Source organism: Amblyomma mixtum, chromosome 4 (assembly GCF_055824585.1).
Source record: "Amblyomma mixtum isolate Tamu chromosome 4, ASM5582458v1, whole genome shotgun sequence".
NCBI lineage: Eukaryota > Metazoa > Arthropoda > Arachnida > Ixodida > Ixodidae > Amblyomma > Amblyomma mixtum.
Window position 1 is genome coordinate 118,098,230 of NC_143015.1, and position 19,042 is coordinate 118,117,271.

Genomic DNA, 19,042 nt, shown 5'->3' on the forward strand with positions numbered 1-19,042 from the left:
ATCAGCAGTTGAAGTACCCGAAAAAAACAGACTAGTGTCATCTGCGTAAATTATATACTCAGCAGTGCTATCAATGCGGACAATATCATTGACATAAAGAAAAAAAAGAAACCGACCCAAAATGCTCCCTTGCGGAACGCCAGAAGCTACCGCTTTCAAATGGGAGCATTCACCGGCAATACTGACAAACTGAGACATATGTCGCAAGTATGAGGAAATCAGCATATGGGCTATGCCTCTAATACCGTAGTGATCTAATTTTTTAAGCAGCACAGAGTGATTAACAAGGTCAAACGCCTTTGAAAAATCTAAAAATAATCCAAGTACCATGTTTTTTTACTCAAAATGTTTTAGTATGAATTCTTTCTGAGCAAGGAGAGCTAACTCAGTCGATCTGTTTTTACGAAAGCCATATTGAGCGTTAGTGATAATGTTATATCTTTCAGTGAAACAGGATAGTCGTTTAAGAATAACTTTTTTGAGGCCTTTAGAAAATACAGGTAAGATTGATATCGGGCGATAGTTTGCCATTTCATTTTTGTTTCCTTTTTTATACACTACTGTCACTTTTGCCCTTTGCATAAGACGCGGAAAAACTCCGGAAACCAAGGAGAGGTTGAAGATATGGGCGAGGCAAGGTGCAAGAATGTCGATGGTAAATTTTATGGGCTGTATCTGGAAACCTGACGCGTCTGTAGCTTTACTATTATTAAGTGATAAAAATTCTGTAATTACTTCATTTACTGTAACAGGTGTTAGAAATATTGTTTTACCATTACGGGCACTCATATAGGACAGATTTACGTCGCCGCTTGATGTGTCAGCAAAGGAAAGAAAGTAGTCATTAAAGGCATCTGCTAGATCAGCACCTTTTAGTTCAATCCCTTCACGAATAATTTTTGTGGTCGGTTCGGGAGAATTAGCGAAGATAGATTTTAAAACCTTCCAAACTTTTTGAGATTATCCAGCAGTTGAATTAAAGCGGTTATAAAGATATTGCTTTTTAGCGACGCGAAGTTGCTTTGTGACAAAGTTCCTAAATTTTTTGAATGTTTTCAGCTCTTCAGGGCACCTACTTTGCAAAAACAGTCTATAAAGTTTATCTCGTTTTTTTATCAACTGCAACATGTCCTTGTCGACCCATGGTTTCTTACTTTTCTTTGATTGGTAGAATTTCTTCAATGGAAAGGAAGCATTATAAATGTCAGTGAATATCTCTAAAAATTTGTCGTAAGCTTCATCAGGGTCGCTTTCCTCAAGAACATGTTCCCAGTTAACAATAGATAAGCGTTCCTTAAACTCGCATAACGTGTGATCATTTATAACTCGATAAAAAGATGTTTGGTCTGGTTGTCGTTGAGAATTCAGAGTGAGATTGACAGATATGAATATTGGCAAGTGATCACTTAGAGCATAAGCGGTGGTGTCAGATTTCAAGCTTTCTGTTTTGAAGTTTGTTATGAACAGATCTAAAAGTGTTTCTGATTCTGTCGTAATCCGTGTAGGTGACATGATGACGTTTTCACAGGAGTGAACGTTAAGTAAAGTATTGAACTCGACTGTTGTGTTATTGTTGGCCAGCATGTCAATGTTAAAATCGCCACCTAAAATTAACTGATATTGGTTGATGTTAACAAATTCTAGGAATGAATCAAGAAATAAAAAGAGCTCAGCAGAACTGCTACCCGGTGGACGATAGCAGACACAAAATATCCTTGTGCCAGACTTGACTACCAGGACTTCGTAATGGGGTGTAATACAACAAAATTCAGGCAGCATTTCTGATTCCATAAGATTTGAAACTAACATTGAAACACCACCTCCCCTTCTTATGGATCGGTTCAAATAGAAACACTTGTACGTCGGAATAACATAGACGTCACCTTCACAAGTAAACCACGTTTCTGAAAACATAACAACATTGAAACGAGCTTCCACTTCGCTGAAAAAACAGTCAAGTTCTTCTTGCTTATTTCGACCAGATCTGAGATTAACATGAATACAAGAGCAACAATGAGGATTATCAGGCTTAATGGAACTACTGAGGTCAGAAAGATCAACAAGATTAGTATAAAGAGACATCGAAAAAAAGAGTGCCGCGTGTTACCGCAAATTACTGGCTTTATAGCTGGTGCAAATCTGCTGCACAATGGATGACAATCGCGGGATCATGTTGTTTCCTTCTAACGAACACTCTCCCATTCCGGTGCCAAGCGTACTGGTAGTCATTTTCACCTGCCCAAGCCTTTGCATAGCGCAAGAGCTCACGGCTTTGACGCGTCATGTTTTCGCTGACTGAAACATCTGACTGAACATCTCTTAAAACTGTCCGCTTCTGAAACCACATGTCACGAGTTGAGAGCTTTGAAAACCGTACAATGATCCCGGGCACCTTTCCTGGCTTTGAAGGAAGTCTGTGCACAACATCAACATCATTCAAAGTGAGCTCTGGCAAATTCACAGATCTTGCTACGTCATTTACCTTTTCCATCAGATTCTCATCATTTGTCACCGGTATGCCGTGCACCTCAAGGTTCAGCTTTCTGTTTCGCCACTCAAGGTCGTTTACAGTCATTTTCAACGACTCAACATCATCAGCGTCGACTCTGGTTTCAAGTGCACTAACACGATTCTTTAAGGTACTGATCTCTTTCTCGTGTTTTACCTGTTACTCAAGTATATCATCGTATTTTTTTGACATTAGTTCAATAGACTTCTTCACTTCATCGACTTGGTCAGGCAGGCCAGCAAGAGCATCAAGTTTTTGACATATGCCGGCTAAACAGCTAGCAAGGTCAGGTTGCGTGCTGGGTGTGTCAGAGCTTCCTGCGTTTGTTTTACGACAGTTTGGACATCGCCACGCTTTGCGACCTTTCTCGCCTTTTCCCTTATATGTTGACGCAGAAACACCAGAGCAATTGCCGAGCTGGTAGGTGTACTCAACTTCGGCGCACTTGAGGGCGAGTCCGTCACTTGGAAGACATTTGTCGCAAGAAGGACATGTCTCCGGCATGTTAGCCTTGGTATAGCTTGTGCAACATACAGGTTTAAAATCGAGAAATCTTTCTCCTAACACTACAACCGAGAGCACGGTAGGGAACAAGGCGGCAGCGAGCAAGACGGCAGCAGCAGCGGTGGTGAAAGAAAAAAATGGCAAATAGAAAAGTAGGTTTTTTACCAACCTGTAAGACGAAAACAAAGCAGATAAGGGGGCGTCCGATCACCACCGTCGCTGCTGCTCGTGTGACCCGTTTACAGCTTGGCCGAAGAAGCGCGGTGGCGCCGAAGTCTGTGACGTCACACTTAGAGCTGTCTTGAGGCCAGCGCAGCAGGGTTCGTCGCCGAAATCTGCAGATGCAAGTAATTCACGGGAGCTGAGCGTCGGTAGGCACACTGGAATGTCCGCCTTCAGGACAGAACAAGCCAGCGCACTGTAGCAGCAGGCAGTCAGGGGTAACCCACCTGTAAGACGAAAACAAAGCAGATAAGGGGGCGTCCGATCACCACCGTCGCTGCTGCTCGTGTGACCCGTTTACAGCTTGGCCGAAGAAGCGCGGTGGCGCAGAAGTCTGTGACGTCACACTTAGAGCTGTCTTGGGGCCAGCGCAGCAGGGTTCGTCGCCGAAATCTGCAGATGCAAGTAATTCACGGGAGCTGAGCGTCGGTAGGCACACTGGAATGTCCGCCTTCAGGACAGAACAAGGCAGCGCACTGTACCTTCAGAGTCTGCTCGAGAAGAGCAACCTGGATCGCAACACAATGCAAACCACTCTAGTCCTACCGATGGAAGTCTTCGCCATAGAAGAGCAGTGGCGCATCGCCTCGCCTCTGCATCACTGCGCCAGGAGTGGTAGGAAGACTCGCAGGGGTCTATGCATGCACAGAATGACCTGTTACGGATATAGGGACATTAACCAGTTATCGTTATCCGAAAAACTGCCACCCCTTAACATTTGATCCGAACACCGCAACCGAAGAGAAAACCGAACTGATATAGCGCACCCAATTCGCATTTGGTCTAACGACGTAAACAGGCATTCATTTTTTATTTCATTTGATGGCTCGATGGCCTTTAGGCCTAGCGAGCACTGTTTTTTTTTTGCGGAAATTGTTAACTTAATGAAAACCAGGTGGCGCCGCTATGACTGGCGCTATTGCCTTATCCTCCCGTCTGTGTTTGCGGACGTTGAATGACGTAACGTAAAGTTTAAAGCTTGTGCTTACTTTGCACAAGCTTACATTCGCTGTACTAGAACCTTCTATTAGCTTATAGCGCCCGGCGATGCTATAAAGCGCAGGCGCCGAGATCGGCGTTCCCGCGATAGAGGAAAATAAAGATGGACAGCGCGTGCTCGGAGCGCACGCCCGGAACGGGCTGTTCGGAACTAGAAGCCTGCCACGCTGGTCATCTTGCTCTGGTGCTCCGCTGCGACCCCGCAAACCTTCAACAGTGGTGACCCGGCGAACCGTGCCTTCTATCCCGGCGGTGTCCTATCATGGCGTACTGGCAGGACCGAAGTTTCGACCCGCTGCTCCCAGCGTTCCGGCCTGCAGGCGTCGGCGGGTGGTTCGCCCAACTGGAGGCTGCGATGTACCTGAACGGCATTACCATCCAGCCGTTCAAACACGCAGTCCTTTGCGACATCCTCCCGCCCGACCTCCTGCGTCGGCTCACCTACTCTGCCTCGGGCTGCCGGCCATACGACGAGCTGCGTGCGGCCGTCTTGGCTGACTTCGGCGCCTACTGTGTTCCGCCGACACTCTACGACGCAGCGGACCCGTTTTCGCCGCCACCAGCCTCTGGCCCTGCACCGGCTTCGCTCGCGCCCACTCAGCCTTCATCAGAACCCGGCCCGCCTCAGGAGCCCCTCGCCGCCTCGCCGCCACTCCTGCACAGCGTTTCCAGCCCGGCCGTCCCTCTCGACGCCACACCAGGTGGGATCCGCACGAGCTTCGCCTCGCGTCCTGCTCCCACTACTACCCTACCCGCGTCTCTGGCCCTGCCTCCTTGCGCTTCAGTGGCGTTGTCGCCACAGCCTCCTGCAGCCAAGGACGACTCTGCGGCAGCAGCCGTGCCGAGGCTGCCGGCATCTCCATCTACCTCGTCACTACCGCCAACAGCTCTGCAGGCCTCTGCTGTGCGGTTGAAGCTTCCGCCCACTGATGCTAAACAGCCCTTGACAACGACCAAGCCTGCTTGTCACACTCCCAGCCCCTCAGAAGGTCCGCAGAGCACTAAATGTCATCAGGAGGAGGATGAGAAGGCCAACCCGGTGACAGCAGAAACAAGCGTGGCGGTTGCCACCAGCCCCACTTTGCCTGAAAAGGTTCCTGACCCGGTGTCAGCGCTTGCTCTAAAGCCCGACCAGTCCACTGATGTGAGCCGTTCTTGCTCTCCGCCGGTGTTTGCATCTTCAAAGCAGCCTCACACCGCTAGCTGGGCCGCCACCTCATGCCCATTCTCGCCACCCACAGCCGACCATGCCCACCCGCAAATCAGCACTGGCCAGTCGCTCCGGACTGTCACTCCCGTTTCACCCAAGCACCTGGCATTGAACCGAGCAACTTCCTCCGTCATCACCACAGCTGTCACCGTTGTCTCGTCGGTCACACCTGTGCCAACTCTAGTGGGCGGCCCGCACTGCTCGCGTCCTACATCAGGGGCACCTGAGCCATGTAAGCCAGCCATTGCAACCTACTTGGACGACTTGAAGCTGGCGCTACAGCACCGACACGACAACACGATGAAGACCACATCTGTCCATGGAGCCGTTTCGGCCGCTCCCTTGCTTGTGACGGCGTACTCTGTGTGCCAGCTTCCCGCCGACATCAGCTGCAACGGTCCAACACCAATGACACTTGTGCCAGCGGGCAGAACTTCAGTCGGTGACGGCCCGACCACGGACTCCATTGACCTAATATCCTTTGTCAGCTCGGCACCCTGCATCATTCGCCCGTTGCGCAGCAGCCAGGCTCGTCCACCTGAGCTCGCGCACTTCACCCGACGGCTCTTCCCGGCCCCTGACATGGACTTACCGGACACTCCATCGTGCGACCTCCATCTCTACCCCGTCGGCGCGCACATTTCGACGTACCGTCTAGGCGGGGGGCCCTATAGCGCCCGGCGACGCTATAAAGCGCAGGCGCTGAGATCGGCGTTCCCGCGATAGAGGAAAATAAAGATGGACAGCGCGTGCTCGGAGCGCACGCCCGGAACGGGCTGTTCGGAACTAGAAGCCTGCCACGCTGGTCATCTTGCTCTGGTGCTCCGCTGTGACCACGCAAACCTTCAACAATTTGTTGATGCATACTACATCATGATCGTGCGCAGTGCCTGGCAGCGTGACCGCGCTCGTCATGTGCACATATAGTCGCTAGCAACGCGCCACTGTTGCGATGCGTGTGACACGGAAGAGCTGGTCTCTCGGCGTCCCTTGAGGCTCCCGTTAGCCGTGGTTCTGTGGCTCTGTATTGAGTTTGCGAGTTACCTCAAAAGTTAGTTTACAGGTGTTAATGGATATGCGAGCGCTTACCGCCTGGCCAAACTTTTGAAAACTTCGTCTGCGATTTCTCCAACCGCATATATGAAGAGAAACGCAGCAAGAAGCTTTTTTAGCTCATACGTTTTATTTATTTGCTCAAGAAAAAAAAAAGCTTAACAGTGCTATCTCGCGGTTCTTGCAGTGTCTTCATGAAATTAATGAATAACGTAGAGTGCCCTCTGCACAATGGTTCGATTACGGCATCAACGCGTTCAGTGATGTTGCAGACGGCAAGTTGTCTTGGTGTCTTGATGGCTGAGCACAGCAGCGAGAGGTTTGAAGGTTTATTTCCGCAACTAGATGTTGTGAGGACCGCCAAGGAAAAAGCTGTATAGACAGCTTGAGAGGTCCTGGCTTCCTCTTACAGTGCGGCATTGACGGCCGCGAAGTATGATATCAAGCAAAAATATAAGGATAAAATCACATATATTTGGTATAGAGAATGAGAAATGTGCATTCTTCTTGTAAAGGGAAAAAAACTGCGTTAGATCAAAGAGCCTATAAAGACAAAGACGGGGAGGCGAAAATAAAAGACAGCAAAATTGACAGGTGTGCTAAAAATGGTAATAGCAAGAAAAAAAACTACACGATCATTTGGGGCAATTTTTTCAGAGAAATATTGGGTACATCAAGATTATTGCGGCAGTAGAACTGGTTTAGAAGTGTCGGTAAGGTATGCTGCAACATTTGTTTGCCATAGTTTGCGCGGCATTTCTTAACATTCCAAGGCTCTGTTGCACGGGTATCATACACAGTTCTGCTTTGCTCTAACCCAGCAAGTGTAAGTAAGGAATCATCATTTTTCATTATGGCGCGTTTATATTTATAGCACAGGCAATAGTTATAAATGGACTTCATTTGCATAACATTTTGTCGATGGAAAACGCTCGCAGTGTGGATGAAATACGGCACTTTACATGCAATGCGTATAATACATTTTTGTAAGACAGTGAGTTTGTTAATATTTTCAGCTGTTGTTGCCCACACCATACATCCGTAGTTGGCTATGGAAGAGAACAAAGAGTGCTAAAGTAACATGTTGACTGACGTAGGAAAATCAGAGCAATTCCAGCGCATGATACCAACTGTTCTGGAAAGTTTTTGAACTACGTAATTAATATGGTCATTCCCCGGCATTTCTGCTGCAAAGTAAACGCCCAGAGTTTTCACAGACTGCATAAATTCTGTTAACCCTTTTAGCCTAGTTGCTTCGGGACGTTAAACCCCAATAAACCAAACCTTTTCATTATCTTTTTACTGTGGCATGACAACTCAGATATGCCAGAATTTTTCTTCTGCCCCGTTCCATTCCTCAGCAAACATGAATAGCAGCGCAGGACGTTTCGCCGTGGTAGTTGCGGCAACTGCACAGCAGTGACATCCTGCCGCCGGCCAGAGTCACACCCGAATTGACATCTGCTTTCTACGTTTCGACCAATCAGGTGAGACCGAGAATGATAGTTTGACATAAACTGGCAATACGAGCCCAAAATCAAACTGCCGTGCTCTGACGTCACGTACCACGGCCCAGCGATGTTTTTAGTCTCCTCCTACACGAGCGGTGCATATTGGCAGCGCTTTTTCGCGCCGCCAAAGGAGTGCGCTGTACACTCTACCATGGTGATACATCCGTCCTTCTCCGCTCGAGCGGAAAGGTACCTGAACTAACCTTTGGTTCTTTACACAAAAGGTTGAGACTCCTTCCCAACTAATATTGCCAGTGGACTCCTTCCCAACTCATATTGCCAGTATGTTAGACTTTTAATCCTGTCAAGCAGCCCTCTTATTTTACTATAATCGTTCAACTTCAGTGATGTGCTTAGGGTTAGATTTATGGGGTTTAATGCCCAATGAGACTCCGGCTATGAGGGACACCGTAGTGAAGGGCTTGCGAAATTTCGACCACTGGGGGATCTTTAACGTGCACCGACATCGCACACTACAAGAGCCTCTAGAATTTTGCCTCCATCGCATTTCGACCGCCACGGCTGGGATCTAACCCGCGTCTTTTGGGTCAGCAGCCGAGTGCCATAACCACTGAGCTACCGCGGTGGGCTTTAGTGATGTGTGATTTTTATCTTCAGTTAGTTTGCTATGATGCTGAGTTGACCGTTATGCGCTTTCGCAGTTAAAAATGTTGCCGCCATGTTTTCGTGATTTGTCCTGATTTGTGATTTTCTTTGTTATTCATACGTATCCGGCTTCTCTTTCTACGTACATCTAATCGAATAATTTGTTCCAATGCAACTCTTGCAAACAATTAAGCTATGGTTTAACTACTGGTTACCCAGATTATAGAGCGAATGCTATTTACGCTTATTTTGTGATGAATTCCCTGCTTGTTATGCCCTCAAGGAACTACAGGGTGTCTGAATTAAATAAACGAACATTACAAGCCCCACAGCGAAGCAGAACATCGCTATCCTTATCAGAAATTTGAAGCAGTGGCCTAGTTCGGCTGTTTGGCAAATACTTTGTGCACGAAAATAAAAAAGGTGCTGTATTTCGTGACACAAAAACGCACACGTTGGCAGCAAGTTTTGCAGCGAAAGCTACACTAGGATAGAAGAAGCTCGCACATCGCAGGGCCTGGCACAGGCCACTACTGCGCATGCGTCGTTACCATGGGAAACAGTACCACGGCAACCATGATGCCGCTCGGACTATCAGTCATAAGAAAAGCAAATTGAGGTCTAGGTGGGAATCAAACGCGGGCTGCTGGCGTGCGAGGCGGGGCGATGCTACTCTGCCACGACAGTTCGACGTTTGGAGCTGAATAAAGGCGCGTCTAGTGAATGCACAGTTCTTACAAATATATATTCGAGATATCTATTAAGGCCTACATGAGTAATTATGAGCATATTAATTACAGATGTCGCAATCAAGCGGGTCCCAATTTTCCTTCGTTTCCGCTAAATTTGCTCCGTGCTTGGAGTGTGGTAGAAGCGTCATCATTCGGCTCCCACTGAAATACCCTCTCGAAATGTACGGCGCTGCCCCTTTTACCCTTTTATTGGTCCTCTCAAAAAAAGGTAAAAAGAACATAAAAGAGACAGAGATGATGCCTGGACCAGCAATGCTTTGTCAGGCTTAACGCCAATTCAAAATAAATGAAAAATAACTAAATGTTCCAAAGAAAAAAATTTAAGCGAAAAACAGAGCAGTAAAAAAAACTCAAAAGAAAAGAAAACAAAAGGCTCATCACAAGAAAAGTTAGTCGCAAGCAGACAGCCAAAGCACAACGTGCAGTCCGCGGAAAAAATAATAATAACAACAAAAAAAGAGAAAACCCAAGTCACGGCAAAGTCACGGTCACCGTAACAGTCTAAGAAAGCACTGAGCGCCGGCCACAAAATAAAAATCAGAAAAATAAAAACATAATCAAGACAAAACCGAGGTCACAGCCCCACAGTCAAGGCAGATGGCCCAGCAGATGGCGCAGGTGGCGGACCACGAACAGCTTCCGCGCCGCGTGAGAACGAGGCAAGGAAGTCTAAGCGGCCGGCCGAGACGCCCGAAGGACGAGAGGAACGTCTCGCGAAGAGAGGCCACCAAGATGCTGAACGACAACGACAGCGTGTAGCTACCGAAATGTGAGTAGACGACACTGCGTTCGCTACGTATATCCTGGCCAAGCTGAACTAAGCCACTGCCAACTTTTTTTACTTAGAAGTACTTATTTGTGTGGCAGCGCGTTAGCCAGCCCTATTAAGCTCTGGCGCAACCTATGCATATGCAGACGCATTAGCGTGTAGTCTTACGCCATGACACGAGATAACGGTGTTGAGGTAGTCTCAACTTTGGATTATTTTTTTTTTGTTGTGGCAAACGTGGCGAATAATAGCAAGCGCCAACTGTGTTATATTTGAAGAGGTTGAAAAAATGTGATATGAGCTGGAGATTCGGCAAAAAATCGTGTTCATGCATCCCAAATTGGCTTAAAGTTCTTGCTGTTTTGATCGGCGGCCCTTTTTAAAATTTTTTAATGCTTTTAGAAGAAACGTTATACGTGGTTTTGATACAGCGCTAATTTTGAAATGCCGGAGATTATGCAGAACACTGCGTCCAGTGAAAACCCCGATCTGCTATCAGCAAAACAAAAACCAGATCATCTATGAATCGAGACTTCTCTCATGAAAACGGATAAGCTGCAAGGCTTCGTAGTGCGGGGCTGCATCTGTCCCATATTCCTGATAGCCGTGTCTGGTCAAGGCGGAGGGGATGGTGACAACGGTGGCTGTTGCACTGGGTACCTTTCACCCTCGTGAAGACTCTGGCGCCAAGAGATATAGAAGCTGATGTGAGAACCACGTGTCGTACTGGGATTGAAAAGTTTATTTATGTTGTGGTACGAGAGTAGTGCAGCGCAGGTGTTGGAGTTCAAACCTTCGACGCGTCATGATTGAAAGTAATTCAAATCAGACGAGAGACCCGCAGCAGAACGCTCAGTCCTACGGATTCTTTGATTTTTCCTGCGCTTTTGACTTTTTCTTTTCACTATTTCATCATGCTTGACGCACGGTCCGTCAGGTGTCCAGACTTGGGACCTAATCATCGTGCATACTCGATCCATCATATGAAAGCAGTCCGCGTCGTCTTTCGTCTCATTACTGTCAACTCCCCAAAGCATGCACAATGCTTTTTCTGAAAACGAGAAAGATGAGATGCGATAAGCAAAGCAAGAACAGCTATAGAAGAAAGCATCAGCTACAAGCTCCCTACACTGCATGATTTTGAGAATTATTATATATTGTTAAATAAATTCAAGTCTACGTCAGAGTTCTCAAACCGCGCACACTTCGCTTCATTTTTGCATTTCTTTCTTTAGAATTGATAGCTGCTCTATGCTGGAATTGCTTCAAGCACTAACTTCGTAACAAAGCTATTTTTATAACGAATGTGAGTTAGCGTCTTGTCTTTCAGCGTTTGTCTTCAGTATTACGTCGAAGTGTCAAGTGACCCGCAATCACATGCTCAGAGCAGGAGGGGCACTAGCGGCGAGCAATGCCCTCCTGGAATCCGCCGCTCTCCGAGCGCCAGCAGTCCAACGGCTTCCGCTCTGCATAAACTCTTGCCGCCTCTCTTCAATCAGCCGCCTCTGCAACGTAAGAACTGTTGTCTCTTGTTTTCTCTTGAAGAGGAAAAGACGAATCGTCATTGCACGACGTAGCAAGAGCCTCAAACCTTCCTTGCAATAGCTGCCAACGGTGGTCAATATAACGCCTGTTTACATAAAAATAGAGGGCGAAATTTTAGCTGCAGAACATTTTAATAAAAAATCAGTGTGCGCTACCGTACTGAAGACTAAGTGATTGCAACAGTGGTGCTGGCTGCTATCTGGAAAGCAGAACATTTGTAAACTGTTTTTTTAATACAACGAGTGGAATCTATTACTTTTAACTTCTGCACCTACAGTGCATACTGAGATAGCAGAATGGAAGAAAAACATTAACGTAATCATTACAAACCGGAAAAAAAAGAAATGAATTTGCACTGGATGTTGCAGAGTGACATTAGGTCGCACTTCCACGCGGGTTCAAAACGACACCAAACGGGTGAGAGTTGACAGGTGGTCAGTTTTTCGCCCTCGTTCTTCGCCCCAGTCCTTTATTGTCAGGGAATTGGCGCCCTGTTTCGTGTGGATTCATAAGCAGGCCGGTGCCGTGAACTGCCCGCTGTGACTGCCGCGGCGTGTCATCGCCCCCTGTCGTCAGCCATGCAGCCGTTGTAGTTCTGCTTAGCAACCCGCGATATGCAATGTGCGTGTCCGTCCCGCATAAGCCGTTCCACGGCTTATCGTGGTCCTTGCAGGTACCTTTCCCAGCTGTCTCTACTTAGGCTGTCTTGAAGGTTGCCGTAATCATGTCGTTAGAGAACGGGACCTTATGAACCATTGTGACCACTGACGTCGATCAGCTCTGTCAATCTGCGATATAGGAAGACGTCCATCCAAGTGGAATAAGAACTTAGAATCTGTATCAAAGTAACCGACAGAAACGTGCAGTTTGGTATCGCGGACCAAAAAAAATTGCTCCGGATCGGAACACTGCGTTAGCATCGCGGAACAGACAGACATGGTGACTGCCTGTTTCAAAGTGCGTACAGAATTAAGATCTGTTGTTTATCTTCACGCTGCCCAGCACACAGACATACGCTTACCTGGAGAAACAAATCTCGCTCAATTGTTTTGACCGAAATGCGTACCCATTCCTGTCCTGACGGCGAAAACACACCGATATGTCGCCCCCGTCTGTGACCGTAGTGAGGGCGAAGAATTAACTCCGCTACGCTGCGCGGAAGCGCCGGGCCGCTGACAGATAAGCACCGCGCCGGTCGTGGTGACGCCCTTCGGCAGCTCTGCGCCGCACATATTGACTCGAACGCGGACGGAGCGCAAGGGGTATTCGGCACTGTTCCCCTGCTTGATTCCGATGTAAACCAGACTAAAAATATAGATGTTTCCACGATAAAAGCGTTCCTTGTATTAGCGTTTTTTGTATTAGGTTTAAGTCTGCTACTCGAATATGTATTTAAATGGCAAAGGTAGAACTTGTTAAATAAATGTGGTTTGTCATATAAAGGGCTAGCCAAGGCCTTGCTAGTGAGCGCCGTAAACATTAATACAGGTCTGGAGACTCCAGATGACTAGCGCGTATTGTTTTTTGTTATGCGCAATAAAATATTGCCGCGAATCTTTGTAGCGATTGTTTGTTGTGTTTATTTGTTCATGCTTCAAGGCTGCCGGCACGCCGCTTTATCGCTTCGTTTGTGACGCAAGACGCGCCTAGATTTATCTCGATTGATCGCATCCAGGCGGAGCCGATTCTACTTTGTGCCAGAATGTTCCAGTAACTTTCCACGCTTTATCTCGAATGTTCGCTATCAGCTTTAAAAAGAGCACAGCCGACAGCGGCGGGCATTCTGTTCGGCGACCGCCGAGCACGCTTGTTGCTACGCCGCCGCCTAGTGATTCAGTTCATTGCGGGCGCAAGTCGGCCCAAATAAAGAGTTTCATTTCGAAGACATTCTCGCTGGTTTCCCCTTCGCCGGACTGCAGTCACCACTACGTGACATTATATGAATGCTTAAGTTCAAAACCGCCTCATAATGTTGTTAAGCGAGTGGTGGTCGTATCTTGCTTCGAGAGCACTGTGGTACGCTTTGAATTAAGGGGAAGGCACTTTATGTCCCATCACCACAAAAGCCGACGCTCATCGCTATCTATGGCACGGAATTCCTCAGTGAGGTCACTATGCTGGTGAATGACGTCAGCACTCTGCTATAAAATAGCGAAGTTTGCAGAAAATAAAAATATGTAAAATCACCGAAGATGCGGTGGGCTGAACCAAGGACCTTCAGATTGTAGGGCGAGCACGAAATAGGCAACAAAACCCGTGACTTCTCGGCAAATAAAGGTGAATCTAGAGTACGCCTTTCCTTACGGCTGTATGCTAATAAGTTTGTCATAGAAAGGAAGGAATATTTAATGAACCTCGCAACAGGGCCCACGTTGAGACACTGTTTTTTCATTGAAATCTAGCAAGAATTCTTAAGAGCTCGCCATAATTTTTTAGTGTCAGTATCACTCGAATTGCTATCACCAGTGCAACTCAGGGACAATTTTTTCAACCCTCCTTGGTTTAGTGAGGATGGTCAAGAGCGGCTCGGCGTTTTTCGGCCAATTTTGAATATTGTCAGGTGGCGCTCAGGCTGAAACACGTTGACGCTGGTGGTGCTCGGACGTGATTCGGCAGCCACGAATGGCAGTTGTCTACCTGGAGTGAGTTCCGGCGTCGTCTCCTAGAAACTTGCGGTAGCTCGGATCGTCGCGAACGGGCAGAACGCGCTCTCCAGTCTAGCGTTCAGCTCCCAAATAAGAATCTCGCAGCATATGTCGAGGACATGACGCGCCTCTTCAAGCGCGCGGACGCTGCCACGTCCGAGGACAAAAAACTGTGCCATCCTATGCGTGGCGTTAAAGAGCAGTTTTTTGCTGGCATTATCCGAAGCCCTCCGAAAACTGTTGCCAAGTCTCGCGCAGTCTTCGACGATTGAGAAGGTGCTTCTGCAAGGAGGGTCCGCATACAATTGTACCCTGGCAGCCGCCTACCTTTCCGGCGAGTTACCATTGCACGGTAGCGACGCCTTTGTATTACGAGATATCATCCGCTCGATTGAGAGCGACGAACTCCGGCAGCTGTACGGAGCACCTCCAATAGCTCCAAGCCCCATCGCTACAGTTATCCGCTAAGAGGTGCAGAAAGCGCAGCGGCCGCCCGTGCCTTGTGACGACACTCGCCCAACTACTCTTCCTGTCTCGCCTGAATGTCGTCGTCCCACTTACGCCGAAGTCCTGCGCTGCCCTGCTCCCGCTTCGGCGTCCTGAGTTCCAGCTGTTGTTGAGGTCCCGCGGCCGCCTGCACCCGTGATGTACCCAAGCATTACATGCATGATCCCCGACCGTCTGCGTGAAAAGCTGACGTGTGGCGCACTGCTACCGACACCCATTATGTTTTTGACGGCGGCTAGCCGGTTCATGTCAATCCGCACTGCCTCTACCGCTGTCTAGGCTTCGAAAGGTTTCCTGTCCAATCTTCTCGACCTCTCTGTTGTTCACGACCCCGCTGGCTTCAGTGTCGTCGGCCGCAGGTCCGATTCTCATCGCCCAAGAGTCGCCCTTCACCATCTACCACGACGTTTTCCTGGGCAGCGCAAAGCCGGTCGCCCAGCCCACGGCGGGAAAACTGATGCCAGTGACGTTTGGCGGGTTGGCTCGCTGGACATCGCTGTGTGGGAGATCGTCCATGGACACGGAAACGACATGATGACGCACCGACAGTTACGAAGTCCGAGGTAAGCAATCTCTCCGACACATGACGCTCACTCGACATAAGACGCTTCGATGGTTACGTGATCCACGGACACCGATCACTCTGAAACGTCGACGCTGACACACGACGACGCAACGACGATTACGTATTCCGCGGACACCGATCACTCCTACACGTCGACGCTGACACACGACGACTCATCGACGATTACGAGGTCCGCGGACACCGATCACTCTGACACGTCGACGCTGACACACGACGACGCATCGACGATTACGAGGTCCGCGGACACCGATCACTGCGAGACATCGACACTGACACACGACGACGCATCGACGGTTACGTTTCCACGGACACCGATCACTCCGAGTAATAAGGGAGTAATTACTTATTGACATCCACCTAAGCGCAGCCATACGGCTACAAAGGAAAGCTATACAGCTTTCTCAGACACTTCGCAGTTAAAGAAAAATTCGTCCTGATCCCGGGTTCGAACCCCGGACCAGGACGAATTTTTCTTTAACTACGAAGTTTATGAGAAAGCTGTAAAGCTTACCTTTGTAGCCGTATGGCTGCACTCAGGTGGATGTCAATGAGTAATTACTCCCTTATTACAAATGTACACATTGGGGAATTCCTCTAAGCATTTGACCGATCACTCCGAGACGTCGACGCTGACACTCGACGACGCATGGACCATTACGAGGTCCGCGGACACCGATCATTCCGACACGTTGACGCTGACACACGACGACGCATCGATGGCTACGTGATCCGCGGACACCGATCACTCGTACACGTCGACGCTGACACTCGACGACGCATCGACGATTACGAGGCCCGTGGACACCGATCCCTCTGAGACGTCGACGCTGACACACGGCGACGCATCGACGGTTACGTGATTTGCGGGCATCGACCACTCCTACACGTCGACGCTGACACACGACGACGCATCGACGGTCACGTGATCCTCGGGCACCGATATCTCCTACACGTCGACGCTGACACTCGACGACGCATCGACAATTACGAGGTCCGCGGACACCGATCACTCCGAGACGTCGACGCTGACACACGACAACGCATCGGCGGTTACGTGATCATCGGACACCGATATCTCCTGCACGTCGATGCTGACACTCGACGACGCATCGACGATTACGAGGTCCGCGGACACCGATCACTCCCACACGTCGACGCTGACACACGACGACGCATCGACTGTTACGTGATCCGCGGACACCGATCACTCCGACACGTCGACGCTGACACATGACGGCGCATCGACGATTACGAGGTCCGCGGACACCGATCACTCGGACACGTCGACGCTGACACACGACGACGCATCGACGGTTACGTGATTTGCGGGCATCGACCACTCCGACATGTCGACGCTGACACACGACGACGCATCGACGGTTACGTGATTTGCGGGAATCGACCACTCCGACACGTCGACGCTGACACACGACGCATTGACGGTTACGTGATCCGCGGGCACCGATCACTCCAAGACGTCGATGCTGACACACGACGACGCATCGACGATTACGAGGTCCGCGGTTGCTGATCACTTCGACACACTGCCGCCATTACGACGCACTGTCAACGCGGACAAATTACCGCTGGAATGGCCTGAAGACAATGAAACCTGAGAACGAACACTACCTGTGCCTAAAATTCGCGAGCGGCTTTCCTTGGACAAACCTGTGATTCTCGATCGTCGCCCATCGCGCCATTGGATCGCCCATTGGGAGGCAGGTCCCAAGACGCGCAGCGGACAACTGTGGGAGAAGGACGGGCTACAAAGCCCGTGGTGAGCCCACCTGCTGCATTGTCGTGGAGAGGGACGGCCGGGCCGAAGACACTCGGCAGGAGTGGCGGCGAGGGTCTGGTGAGGCTGGTCGGGTTCTGATGAAAGCTGCGTGGGCGCGAGCGAGACCTGTGCAGGGCCAGAAGATGGCGGCGGTGAAAGCGGGTACGCTGCGTCTTAGAGCGGCCGTGGAACATAGTAGGCGCCGAAGTCTGCCAAGATGGTCAGACACAGCTCATCGTGCGCTGGGTAAGGCAAAGCAGGCGATTCGGCACTGTAGAGCGGAAGGGAGGATATCGCAGAGGACTTCGTGTTTGAACGGCTAGATAGTGAAGCCCTTCTTGTACAGCGCAGCCCCGAACTGCGCGAACCACACGCCAACGCCCTGGGACCGGAACGCTTGAAGCGGCGGCTCGAAGCCTGAGTCCTGCCAGTACGCCATCCTGGAACGCCGCTGGTGAAGAAGGGGTGGTTCGCCTTGTCATCACGATGTAGAGGTCAATGTGGAGGTCGCCCAGGAGGCGACCGCGGCCATGTTTATTTGAGGGCTGCCTGAGAAGAGGTAGAAGATCTGGCCGAGGCCGAGGTCTAGAACGCTCTCACTCGTGCGAGCCAGCGTTCTCCCTGGCGGGTGCCAGCCACCATTCTCTGCGGTATTCCGCCAGTGCCGGCCGCGCGGGTCGCTACAGATTTTTACTATTCCATACCGCATGACGAACTAATGGTGTCAGTTGAAGAAGGCATATATATACACGGGGCTGTTGAATTTCAAAAAGCCTGGGGAATGTCCACTCGGGGTTCTTAGGAACTTTTAGCAGTGTACCTGAGGCCGACTGGCGTTCTCTGGAGGGAAAAGGTGTAACTTCAGAGAAGCGGCGTGTGCATTGCTTCATGTATCGCGCCTCTACTATGTGATTTGTATTTGGCTCGAAAAGACAGGTTTTAACGTGACCTTCGCCGGTGCCAGTGTCAAAAAGTATTTAGTTCAGCGCTTGTCTCTTCTCCCGAGGTTTTGCACTCTTCAATCTTAAATGATTACCCCTCTCGTCACGCGCACCGCCTGAGTTCAAATCGCCATTACAGCGCACACGCAACGCCGCCAAATTACCGCTGGAACGGCCTGCAGACAACGGTACCTGTGAACGATCACCGCTACCTGAGCCTCAAATTCGCTAGCGGCTTTCCTAGCACATACCTGTGATCCAATATGGTCGCCCCGTTTCGACATTATTTAATATTAGCGCTGATTACTCGATTCTAAGCAGCCAACTCGCTGTCATTCTCAAAAAGATTTTCACACCATTCGCTGGCACACACGTTCGTACTATGGACGGTCATCTGATTACCCCTCTTGGCAAGTGCACCGCCCGAGTTCAAATCACGGAGTCCACGTTTGTGCTCAGCTGTCTTGTTCTGTAAAACTGTTTGTGAGACGAAGCGTAGATTTTCTGGGTGAATATGGGGAGATTATTGACCTTCGAGATTGCAAGGTTATGTTTTCAAGATAGTATGCTGTCGCCTTCCACAATGCGCCACGACCAAAGCCAGATGCTTCGTGTTTCTACGGACACTGTCGCCCTGCCGCCTCAGAACTACCGCCTTCATCACTGTCGAGTGCGAATCATTTCAGGACGGTCACGCCATTGCCGAAACCAACCTTTCATTACTGCTGACGCAAGGCGTTTGCGTGGCCCGCAGTGTGATTCATGTTCGCAATGACCAATCACAGGTTACATGCTGCCAGTTTTACGTACGAAATCGACATATTTTTCGCAGCACTTCCGTAGCATTTGCCGTACGCATCTTGGATGTTTCCGAGTGCTTCTCCTCAGAAGCAGTGCAGCCTCGCA

At 49.4% G+C, this 19,042-nt stretch overlaps 1 protein-coding gene across 1 annotated transcript; it reads left to right on the plus strand.

Annotated features, from left to right (window-relative positions):
* Window positions 1–4,496: 4,496 nt before the first annotated feature.
* LOC149348059 (uncharacterized) lies at window positions 4,497–6,920 on the plus strand. The gene is made up of 2 exons (XM_089541677.1): window positions 4,497–4,935; window positions 6,910–6,920. The coding sequence occupies exons 1-2, from the start codon at window positions 4,497–4,499 to the stop codon at window positions 6,918–6,920; spliced, it is 450 nt and encodes a 149-aa protein (XP_089397803.1).
* Window positions 6,921–19,042: the final 12,122 nt, after the last annotated feature.